The sequence below is a fragment of the Balaenoptera ricei genome, chromosome 10 (assembly GCF_028023285.1).
Source record: "Balaenoptera ricei isolate mBalRic1 chromosome 10, mBalRic1.hap2, whole genome shotgun sequence".
Taxonomy (NCBI): domain Eukaryota; kingdom Metazoa; phylum Chordata; class Mammalia; order Artiodactyla; family Balaenopteridae; genus Balaenoptera; species Balaenoptera ricei.
In genome coordinates, this window is record NC_082648.1 from 36,464,901 (window position 1) to 36,477,163 (window position 12,263).

Genomic DNA, 12,263 nt, shown 5'->3' on the forward strand with positions numbered 1-12,263 from the left:
CAATTCATTAAATAGCATTTTCACAGGCAAATGAAGAAGTGGTATCATCTCTCCCTCATATCTAAAACATATTTCAGCAATACTTAAAACACTGTGATCAAAACAGAATCAAATTAGACCTTCCAATATTTGGGATTGAAAAACTAACTTCTGAAAATTACTATAGTTTAAATCTTTCAACAGCAGGATTATAAAAGTGAATACCTGAATGTTTTCAACCTTAAATTTTTTAATTGTTTATTAATTTTTGTTACTTCCTCTGTTGTCATTCCATTTTGTTTCTGTCATAACAGAAAAAGTTAACCTCACTCTTTTTCAAATCAAGTTTTGTAATATACATTTTTAAAATATCTCATTTCTAATACGAGTTTCATGATCTCTCTATATATTCCCGCTAAGAACCTACTACAGCTAGGATTACTACTTTTAGAACTGTTTCTTACCTGTTCATCATGAATTATAACTAATTTTACAATTACTATGTTTATAAGATTTCCAATACTTGAGTCCTTGTAGATTGCTGCAACCTGCAAGGAAAAAAAATATAAGATTGGATGCCTAAAATGAATACCTTTTCTCAAAAGTAAATTGAAACCAGTCTGAGCCAGAGCATCAATTCTCCAATTTAGCTGCACACTGGAATCTCCTAGGGAGCTTTTCACAAATCCCTAAGCTCAGGCCACATCACTTATCAATTAAATCAGAATCTTAAGGGTTGAGACCCAGGCATCAGCATCTTTTAAAATTCCCTGGCTTTTTAATGATTCCAATGTGAAGCCAAGTTTGAGAAACAGTATCCTAAATCTTGCTACTGAGATTCACTCATTCATCAGCAGCATCCGTATCACCTAGAGCTGATTAGAAATAAGGAATCTCAGGCCCCATCCTGGACAGGTGAGTCAGAATCTATATTTTAACAAGATCCTCAAGTGATCTGAACATGCATTAGAGCTTGGAAAATACTGTTCTAGATGATTCAGCAAAAAATTCACTACATTCTGTGTCACAATCCACAATTTATGTGTCCACAATACACCATAAAAATAAATATATAAGGTTTACCTGTTCTTTTCTGGCAGTTTTACCTAATCTTTCTGCCATGATTGCATATTTTCAACTCTGAATATGCTTATGGTTTTTAATTGTTTAGCACACTAGAATCCATGGAGACAAATTCATCCAGAATCACACAAAGAGCCGTAGGAGAGGTCATGCTTCACAATCTGGTCTTTCATTCTCCAAAACTGGAGAATGCAATTCTAGGAGGTACTCTGCAGGGGCTTATAATGAAGGTGCCATCCAATTCACTAATTCATATCCTCATCTTATAGCCACCATAGAGGCTTCCAGACAACAGGAGTGTATTCCATGGCCAACACCTGTCTTGCACTCCTTATTATATCCTTTCGATATAACCTTCTGGACCTGGGCCACCTGTGCCATGAAAATTGCTTCTGAAATGTGGATCACCATCTCCTGAACCACTGCCCAAACCAAGACAGCAGAATTGGAGGTGCTACTTCTCTTGTTTATTTAAAGAATGTTCAGCAACTATTCCTTCCTTCGCTGGCTATAGACCCAGAGATAGGGAAGAGGACATGGTCCCTGACCTTGTGGAGCTTAACAGTTTCCTAGAAGTACCAGTAGTGGAGCCCTCACCCTATCAGCCAAGGTTGCTTCAACACAATGAATAATATGACTGCTACTGTTGCTTCTAATGCCACATGGAGAAGCACCAGAACCAGAGCCAAAAGCATCTCTGACCCTATAGGGTCAGCGTGAACTTAAATACACATTCCAGCACCTTTCCTATTGTTTTAGCTGTGCAGCCACAAATACAGGTTTGCTGTCTTTATCTGCAGTGATGCCTTTGGTTCTAGCATTTTTTGGCAAGAGTGATGGTCACCACAGTGGAGTTGAGAGTAAGTACAGTTAAGACAGGGACAGGCAGATGACTGGCCATTTCAAGCTGGTCTGCCAGCACTGCAGTATTGCTCACTTTAAAATCGGAGCTGTGGAAATCTATGGCTGAATTGATTAATATGTATTTTAAAAGTTGCATGGAAAATGAATATATATTGTAGAAAACAAAGTATACCCATATTTGTGACTTCAGAGTTATCCTCTGATCATGTGAAGTTAACAGTAGATGCTTTAACCAAGTCAAATTACGAGGTAAACAAAGTACCTCAAAGGTATGCACAAAGGCTCTTTTCCTCTAAGAATGAAAACCAGTTGTGAAGACTTGTCACAGGCCATCATGCATTGTCAGTAGCTCAGAGAAAAGAGCTTGGGTGCTGTAAAGTATCTAAATGGCTAACTTCTCTACTCATTGCCTGAAATATGTTGACTACAAATGACAATCTGTATATTGTAATATTAGCTATAAAATATATAACCACAAAAATGTTTTCAGTTTCAGAAGGAAACAGACGTGGCACCTTTATTGAAAAGTGACCAACCTACCAGCTGGAATTTGGAAACATATCCTCCCAGTGTTCTGACAGTATGTTTTTAAATATATTACTACAACAAAATTTCTTTAAAATGTAACATTAGGGAAAAGATAATTCAAATTATTATGTAAGATGGGCAATGTTATGAAGCAGAGTCCTTCAAATTAAACAGGCCCAGGTTCAAATTCTAACTGCCACTTGTTGATAACACCTACTTACCAAGCTGCTATAAAGATTAAATGAGATGGTGTACAAAAAGCATTTAGATCAGGGCCTGGGTCATAGTGATCTATGATAGCTATTATTACTACTTTCAGAAGAAAAGGCATATGTTATATATAATGCTAATTCTAGTTCATTTGTTTGAAATTTCAATAGTTATCATAGAATGGCAAACTGAAAGCAAAGGATCCAAGAACACAGTTTCATTCTTTCTTTCAATATTTATTGAATTATCTGTTGCCTGTCAAATACTGTGTTGCTTGCCTAATACACAAATGAACAAAGCATCATCTCTACCCTTAAAAAATTCAGTCTTTCAGGGGTAAAAGGTATAAAAACAGATGGTTCAGTTTAAATAATTATTCATATACACCCAAAAAAACCCCTCCGGTTGGTATTTTGCTTTTACACTAAAATGGCATGTGTCTTCAAGAAGGTCACCTTGCTCATTTAATTGTATGCACCTCCTATTGTTTTATGTATTGACCTTTATAATCTATGTGCTCACACTCTATACATACATACCTTTTACAATATTTGGATATTTAGAGGTGCTTTTATTGAATAACTATTCAATTAAGCTGAATTGTGAATCAGGCAGATGAATGACCAGAAGGCCTACCTGTTACTTCAGAGGCTTTCCCAATTAGCATGCCCAACATGCTTCTCTTATCCCTAAAACTACCACCCCATATTAGGTCACCATAATGGTAGGGTATCCATGTTTGCTACTTCCTCATAAATACATAACTAGAAATAATATTTATTGAATGTTCACTATGTGTGTGATGTGATCTAAGTTTAAATGTATTAATTCATTTAGTAATTCTCACAACAAATCCTATGAGCTAGAAACTATTGTATCCATTTTACGGATGAGAAAACTAAGGTACAGAGAAGTTAAGTAACACGCTCAAGGTTAGGTGGCTGGTAAGCAACAGAACAATTTCCATCCAAGGCAGTCTAGCTTCAGCTCTGACTCTTTTATCTGATCTTATAGAACTTCAGCATTCTACCCTAAGTATTTCCTAATTAGCTCTTGGCACAAAAGTTATTTCAGAACCCTGATGTGGTTCATGCCCTAGCCCCTGACACTGTCCTGCTATAGTCACTTGAGCATGGCCTCAGAAGTCCTACACAGTCAGGAGACCTGGGTTTTAGTTCTAGCTCTTACTAGTTACAAGCCAGTTGTCTAACTCTACAAATGGATATATCTACTTTTTGTCTCAATACCACAACTACACTGAGGCATTGAGCACCCTTGGTCACAGTGCCCTGGTGTGCTGGATTAGTATTTACCAGATGCTGTTGGGGAAGGGGTGTGAGAACATTGGTTTTAAAGAACAAAATCATTCCACAGTTTGAGAAAAGTTGAGTAAAAAAAATTAAACAGATGCCTTCATGGAGTCTTGAATAGGCTAACATATACGCACAAATATTAAATCTACAAGAGAGGTATTACATGCAGCATCTCACACAACTACTTGGCCAAGTCCTCTTTTCCCCTTCATGGAACATGCCAAGGGACGAGTATCCCAACCCAGACTACACTGTAGGAACTGCTAGATTAGATTTCTAAGGTACCTTTTCTGCTTTATAAAACCATGTAATGTTGTTAAATATTACTGTAATCACTCCACTTTAGAGTGCTATATATTAGAACTTTTATTGATCCAGTTAAAATGTATTCAATCTTTTATTCTTTTTTTATCTTTTTTAAAAACTTTATTTATTTTTTATACAGCAGGTTCTTATTAGTTATCCATTTTATACATATTAGTGTATATATGTCAATCCCAATCTCCCAATTCATCCCACCACCACCCCCACCACCACTTTCCCCCCTTGGTGTCCATACGTTTGTTCTCTACATCTGTGTCTCTATTTCTGTCCTGCAAACCAGTTCATCTGTACCATTTTTCTAGGTTCCACACATATGCATTAATATACGATATTTGTTTTTCTCTTTCTGACTTACTTCACTCTGTATGATAGTCTCTATATCCATCCACGTCTCTACAAATGACCCAGTTTCATTCTGGTTTTTTTTGGCTGAGTAATATTCCATTGTATATATGTACCACATCTTCTTTATCCATTCATCTGTCGATGGACACTTAGGTTGCTTCCATGACCTGGCTATTGTCAATAGTGCTGCAATGAACATTGAGGTACATGACTCTTTTTGAATTATGGTTTTTTCTGGGTATATGCCCAGTAGTGGGATTGCTGGGTCATATGGTAATTCTATTTTTAGTTTTTTAAGGAACCTCCATACTGTTCTCCATAGTGGCTGTATCAATTTACATTCTCACCAACAGTGCAAGAGGGTTCCCTTTTCCCCACACCCTCTCCAGCATTTGTTGTTTGTAGATTTTCTGATGATGCCCATTCTAAGTGGTGTGAGGTCATACCTCATTGTAGTTTTGATTTGCATTTCTCTAATAATTAGTGATGTTGAGCAGGTTTTCATGTGCTTCTTGGCAATCTGTATGTCTTCTTTGGAGAAATGTCTATTTATGTCTTCTGCCCATTTTTTGATTGGGTTGTTTGAACTGCATGAGCTGTTTATATATTTTGTCTGTTGATTCGTCTGCAAATATTTTCTCCCATTCTGAGGGTTGTCTTTTCGTCTTATTTATGGTTTCCTTTGCTGTGTAAAAGCTTTTAAGTATCATTAGATCCCATTTGTTTATTTTTGCTTTTATTTCCATTACTCTAGCTGGTGGATCAAAAAAAGATCTTGCTGTGATTTATGTCAAAGAGTGTTCTTCCTACGTTTTCCTCTAAGAGTTTTATACTGTCCATTCTTACATTTAGGTCTCTAATCCATTTTGAGTTTATTTTTGTGTATGGTGTTAGGGAGTGTCCTAATTTCATTCTTTTACATGTAGCTGTCCAAATTTCCCAGCACCACATATTGAAGAGACTGTCATTTCTCCATCCTTCCCTGCTTTGTCATAGATTAATTGACCACAGGTGTGTGGGTTTATCTCTGGCCTTTCTATCCTGTTCCATTGATCTATATTTCTATTTTTGTGCCAGTACCATATTGTCTTGATTACTGTAGCTTTGTAGTATAGTCTGAATTCAGGGAGTCTGATTCCTCCAGCTCCGTTTTTTTCCCTCAAGACTGCTTTGGCTATTTGGGGTCTTTTGTGTCTCCATACAAATTTTAAGATTTTTTGTTCTAGTTCTGTGAAAATTGCCATTGGTAGTTTGATAGGGATTGCACTGAATCTGTAGATTGCTTTGGGTAGTATAGTCATTTTCATAATATTGATTCTACCAATCCAAGAACACGGTATTTCTCTCCATCTATTTGTATCATCTTTAATTTCTTTCAGCAGTGTCTTATAGTTTTCTGCATACAGGTCTTTTGTCTCTGTAGGTAGGTTTATTCCTAGGTATTTTATTCTTTTTGTTGCAATGGTAAATGGGAGTGTTTCCTTAATTTCTCTTTCAGATTTTTCACCATTTGTGTATAGGAATGCAAGAGATTTCTGTGCATTAATTTTGTATCCTGCAACTTTACCAAATTCATTGATTAGCTCTAGGAGTTTTCTGCTGGCATCTTTAGGATTCTCTATGTATAGTATCATGTCATTTGCAAACAGTGACAGTTTTACTTCTTCTTTTCCAATTTGTATTCCTTTTATTTATTTTTCTTCTCTGATTGCCGTGGCTAAAACTTCCAAAACTATATTGAATAATACTGGTGAGAGTGGGCACCTTTGTCTTGTTACTGATCTTTGAGGAAATGCTTTCAGTTTTTCACCATTGAGAATGATGTTGGCTGTGGGTTTGTCGTACATGGCCTTTAATATGTTGAGGTAACTTCCCTCTATGTCTACTTTCTGGAGGGTTTTTATCATAAATGGGTGTTGAATTTTGTCCAAAGCTTTTTCTGCATCTATTGAGATGATCATGTTTTTTATTCTTCAGTTTGTTAATATGGTGTATCACAATGATTGATTTGCATATATTGAAGAATCCTTGCATTCCTGGGATAAACCCCACTTGATCATGGTATGTGATCCGTTTTTTTTTTTTAATTAATTAATTAATTTATTTTTATTTTTGGCTGTGTTGGGTCCTCATTTCTGTGCGAGGGCTTTCTCTAGTTGCAGCGAGCGGGGGGCCACTCTTCATCGCGGTGCACGGGCCTCTCACTGTCGCGGCCTCTCTTGTTGCGGAGCACAGGCTCCAGACGCACAGGCTTAGTAGTTGTGGCTCACGGGCCCAGTTGCTCCACGGCATGTGGGATCTTCCCAGACCAGGGCTCGAACCTATGTCCCCTGCACTGACAGGCAGATTCTTAACCACTGCGCCACCAGGGAAGCCCAGTATGTGATCCTTTTAATGTGCTGTTGTATTCTGTTTGCTAGTATTTTGTTGAGGATTTTTGCATCTATGTTCATCAGTGATGTTGGCCTGTAGTTTTCTTTCTTTGTGACATCTTTGTCTGGTTTTGGTATCAGGGTGGCCTCGTAGAATGAGTTTGGGAGTGTTCCTCCCTCTGTTATATTTTGGAAGAGTTTGAGAAAGATAGGTGTTAGCTCTTCTCTAAATGTTTAATAGAAGTCACCTGTGAAGTCAACTGGTCCTGGACTTTTGTTTGTTGGAAGATTTTTAATCACAGTTTCAATTTCATTACTGGTGATTGGTCTGTTCATATTTTCTATTTCTTCCTGGTTCAGTCTTGGAAGGTTATACCCCTCTAAGAATTTGTCCATTTCTTCCAGGTTGTCCATTTTATTGGCATAAAGTTGCTTGTAGTAGTCTCAGGATGGTTTGCATTTCGGCGGTGTCTGTAGTAACTTCTCTTTTTTCATTTCTAATTTTATTGATTTGAGTCCTCTCCCTCTTTTTCTTGATGAGTCTGGCTAAGGGTTTATCAATTTTGCTTATCTTCTCCAGGAACAAGCTTTTAGTTTTATTGATCTATTGTTTTCTTTGTTTCTATTCCATTTATTTCTGCTCTGATCTTTATGATTTCTTTCCTTCAGCTAACTTTGGGTTTTGTTTGTTCTTCTTTCTCTAGTTCCCTTAGGTGTAAGGTTAGATTGTTTGAGATTTTTCTTGTTTCCTGAGGTAGGCTTCTATTGCTATAAACTTCCCTCTTAGAACTGTTTTTGCTGCATCCCATAGGTTTTGGATCATCGTGTTTTCATTGTAATTTGTCTCCAGGTATTTTTTGATTTCCTCTTTGATTTCTTCAGTGAGCTTGGGTATTTAGTAACGTATTGTTTAGCCTCCATGTCTTTATGCTTTTTTACATTTTTTTCCCTGTAATTCATTTCTAATCTCATAGTGTTGTGGTCAGAAAAGATGCTTGATATGATTTCAATTTTCTTAATTTACTGAGGTTTGATTTGTGATCCGAGATGTGATCTATCCTGGAGAATGTTCCATGTGTACTTGAAAAGAAAATGTAATCTGCTGTTTTTGGATGGAATGTCCTATAAATATCAATTACATCTAGCTGATCTACTGTGTCATTTAAAGCTTGTGTTTCCTTATTAATTTTCTGTTTGGATGATCTGTCCACTGGTGTAAGTGAGGTGTTAAAGTCCCCCACTATTATTGTGTTACTGTTGATTTCCTCTTTTATAGCTGTTAGCAGTTGCCTTATGTATTGAGGTGCTCCTATGTTGGGTGCATATATATTTATAATTGTTATATCTTCTTCTTGGATTGATCCCTTGGTCATTATGTAGTGTCCTTCCTTGTCTCTTGTAACATTCTTTATTTTAAAGTCGATTTTATCTGATATGAGTATTGCTACTCCAGGTTTCTTTTGATTTCCATTGCATGGAATATGTTTTTCCATCCCCTCACTTTCAGTCTGTATGCGTCCCTAGGTCTGAAGTGGGTCTCCTGTAGACAGCATATATATGGGTCTTGTTTTTGTATCCATTCAGCAAGCCTGTGTCTTTTGGTTGGAGCATTTAATCCATTCATGTTTAAGGTAATTATCAATATGTATGTTCCTATTACAATTTTCTTAATTGTTATGGGTTTGCTTTTGTAGGTCCTTTTCTTCTCTTGTGTTTCCCACTTAGAGAAGTTCCTTTAGCATTTGTTGTAGAGCTGGTTTGGTGGTGCTGAATTCTCTTAGCTTTTGCTTGTCTGTAAAGCTTTTGATTTCTCTGTCGAATCTGAATGAGGTCCTTGCTGGGTAGAGTAACCTCGGTTGTACGTTCTTCCCTTTCATCATTTTAAATATATCATGCCACTCCCTTCTGGCTTGTAGAGTTTCTGCTGAGAAATCAGCTGTTAATTTTATAGGAGTTGCCTTGTATGTTATTTGTCATTTTTCCCTTGTTGCTTTGAATAATTTTTCTTTGTCTTTAATTTCTGTCAATTTGATTACTATGTGTCCCCATGTGTTTCTCCTTGGCTTTATCCTGCCTGGGACTCTCTGCACTTCCTGGACTTGGGTGGCTATTTCCTTTGTCATGTTAGGGAAGTTTTCAACTATAATCTCTTCAAATATTTTCTCGGGTCCTTTCTCTCTCTCTCTTCTCCTTCTGGGACCCCTATAATGCGAATGTTGTTGCGTTTAATGTTGTCACAAAGGTCTCTTAGGCTGTCTTCATTTCTTTTCATTCTTTTTTCCTTATTCTGTTCTGCGGCAGTGAATTCCACCATTTTGCCTTCCAGGTCACTTCTCCGTTCTTCTGCCTCAGTTATTCTGCTATTGATTCCTTCTAGTGTAGTTTTCATTTCAGTTATTGTATTGTTCATCTCTGTTTGTTTCTTCTTTAATTCTTCTAGGTGTTTGTTCTTTAATTCTTCTAGGTCTTTGTTAAACATTTCTTGCATCTTCTCGATCTTTGCCTCCATTCTTTTTCCGAGGTCCTGGATCATCTTCACTATCATTATTCTGAATTCTTTTTCTGGAAGGTTGCCTATCTCCACTTCATTTAGTTGTTTTTCTGGGGTTTCATCTTGTTCCTTTGTCTGGTACATAGCTCTCTGCCTTTTCATCTTGTCTATCTTTTTATGAATGTGGTTTTTGTTCCACAGGCTGCAGGATTGTAGTTCTTCTTGCTTCTGCTGTCTGCCCTCTGGTGGATGAGGCTATCTAAGAGGCTTGTCCAAGTTTCCTGATGGGAGGGACTGGTGGTGTGTAGAGCTGGCTGTTGCTCTGGTGGGCAGAGCTCAGTAAAAGTTTAATCTGCTTGTCTGCTGATGGGTGGGGCTGGGTTCCCTCCCTGTTGGTTGTTTGGCCTGAGGCGACCCAACACTGGAGCCTACCCAGCTCTTTGGTGGGACTAATGGCAGGCTCTGGGAGGGCTCACGCCAAGGAGTACTTCCCAGAATATCTGCTGCCAGTGTCCTTGTTCTCACGGTGAGCCACCCCCTGCCTCTGCAGGAGACCCTCCAACACTAGCAGGTAGGTCTTGTTCAGTCTCCTATGGGGTCACTGCTCCTTCCCCTGGGTCCCAAAGCTCACACTACTTTGTGTGTGCCCTCCAAGAGTGGAGTCTCTGTTTCCCCCAGTCCTGTTGAAGTCCTGCAATCAAATCCTGCTAGCCTTCAAAGTCTGATTCTCTAGGAATTCTTCTCCCATTTCCAGACCCCCAGGTTGGGAAGCCTGACGTGGGGCTCAGAGCCTTCACTCCAGTTGGTGGACTTCTGTGGTATAAGTCTTCTCCAGTTTGTGAGTCACCCACTCAGCAGTTTTATTTTGATTGAGCCCCTTTTACCGTCTGATTGTGGCTGCTCCTTTGTCTTTGGATGTGGCGTATCTCTTTTGGTGAGTTTCAGTGTCTTCCTGTCGATGACTGTTCAGCAGTTAGTTGTGATTCTAGTGCTCCCGCAAGAGGGAGTGAGCACATGTCCTTATACTCCGCCATCTTGAACCAATCCCCCAATCTTTTATTCTTTAAGTATTTGTTTCCCTGGCATATAGATTTCATATTGCTTTACCGTAGGTCTCATAAAATAGTAAACATTACTTCATAGATAATTAGCAAAAGGAAAAGAAATGGTATGAATTGTTTAAATAGTTTAACAAAATCCTAGGCAAAATAAAGTTCATGCAAAGCATGAAACAAATTATGTTGCTAGTAACTGACCAACTATTTTGAAATAATTTCCAAATAGTGCTTCAGCAAATGTTCACACATGGCATGTTTAGAGACCACCTTCTTTATTATTTTAGCCATTAAAAAAAATTAAGATAATTGACATATATCATTGTATTAGTTTTAGGTGTACAATGATTTGACATATGTACATATTGCAAAATAACCACTACAATAAGTTCGGTTAACATCTATCACCATACATAGTTGCAATTTTTTTGTTATGATAACAACTTTTCAGATCTACTCTCTTAGCAACTTTCACAAATACAATAGAGTATTGTTAACTGTAGTCACCATGCTGGACATTACATCCCCAGGAGTAATTTATCTTATAACTGTATATTTGTACCCTCTGACCACCTTCACCTTCAAAGTCATCTGTAAAGAACTGATTTTAACGAAGTGAACACATTTTGCTTACAGGGACTCTTATCAGAAAGATGTTTTCGTTTTTAAGTTAGAAAATGACATTCTGCATATGCACAAAGTAAGTATGTGCAAAGAATTAAGAATAGGTAGAGCACTGAGTTGAAGGGAAAAGTAACATAAATGGTTGAACATAAAGTATAAAAGTAAATCATTAGTTTTTATTTTAATGTGGTCGAAAATTTTACCCCATCCTAAATAACATCAGTAAAAGCAACTCAAAGAATTGAAAGCAATGATATTAAGTCAGTGTAATGTAGGTTAGCCTTTCTAGTTGATAAGTGTCTCTAATAGCAACTGTTTTAATAAATAGGGCTAATTCCTGAGAATCAAATGATGCTCTTGAAATTTACATTATTAAATCTGTAGCAAGGTGAATAGCATCAAGTCAAACCTTTGTAAACCCAAAGGAATGTGGAGTTTTCTGACACAGTAAGTATTTCCAAGATTAATTAAACAGTAAGTCATTGCATATCAAAATAAATCTGTTGAAAAAATAATAATGCATGTAAAATTACATTTTAACCTGATCATGTCACCCAAATTCTCTAAGGATAAAAGTTTTGGAATAGCAAATAATTGAACATCTCTGCTCATTTAACACACACTTTTTTCATTAGATATACTATATACCACATATGTGCTCTTCCCAGCTAAATTTAATGTTATTTCCAGAAACTCTTTGAATAGAGATCACTAAGCTATTTTTACAACATGAGTAAAGCACTCTAAAAGGTGAATTAAATCACACACATTATTTCCATATCACTGCACTCAGATATTGTTAAACTGTTGAAAGCAAAGGAAAAGTTTGAGAGCATAATTGTTTACTTTGTACAGGATGAGTAAGTGTAGGTAATCCTCTTTCTAAATTATGTATATAATCCATCTGCTGAATGCTGAAAGCATTCAGCAGTTTCCCCCACTATATCTGGAGCTCAACACAGAAACTCTTTCATCACTTTGAACTTCTCTTTAAATGGCTCTCAATCGTATTCCAAGTCCAAATCACATATTCATGTCTTTTTCCTAAATTACTATGACCAAAAAACATTACCAA

General features: G+C 37.2%; 1 protein-coding gene across 6 annotated transcripts in view; it reads right to left on the reverse strand.

Moving 5' to 3' along the window:
- The window catches only part of ADAMTS20 (ADAM metallopeptidase with thrombospondin type 1 motif 20), a 297,000-nt gene that overhangs the window by 122,632 nt on the left and 162,105 nt on the right, over positions 1 to 12,263 (reverse strand). For all 6 annotated transcript variants that reach the window (XM_059935677.1, XM_059935681.1, XM_059935680.1 and 3 more), the window contains one exon: positions 444 to 527. In XM_059935677.1, coding sequence (XP_059791660.1) covers positions 444 to 527 — 84 coding nt within the window. The remainder of the gene's footprint in view (positions 1 to 443; positions 528 to 12,263) is intronic.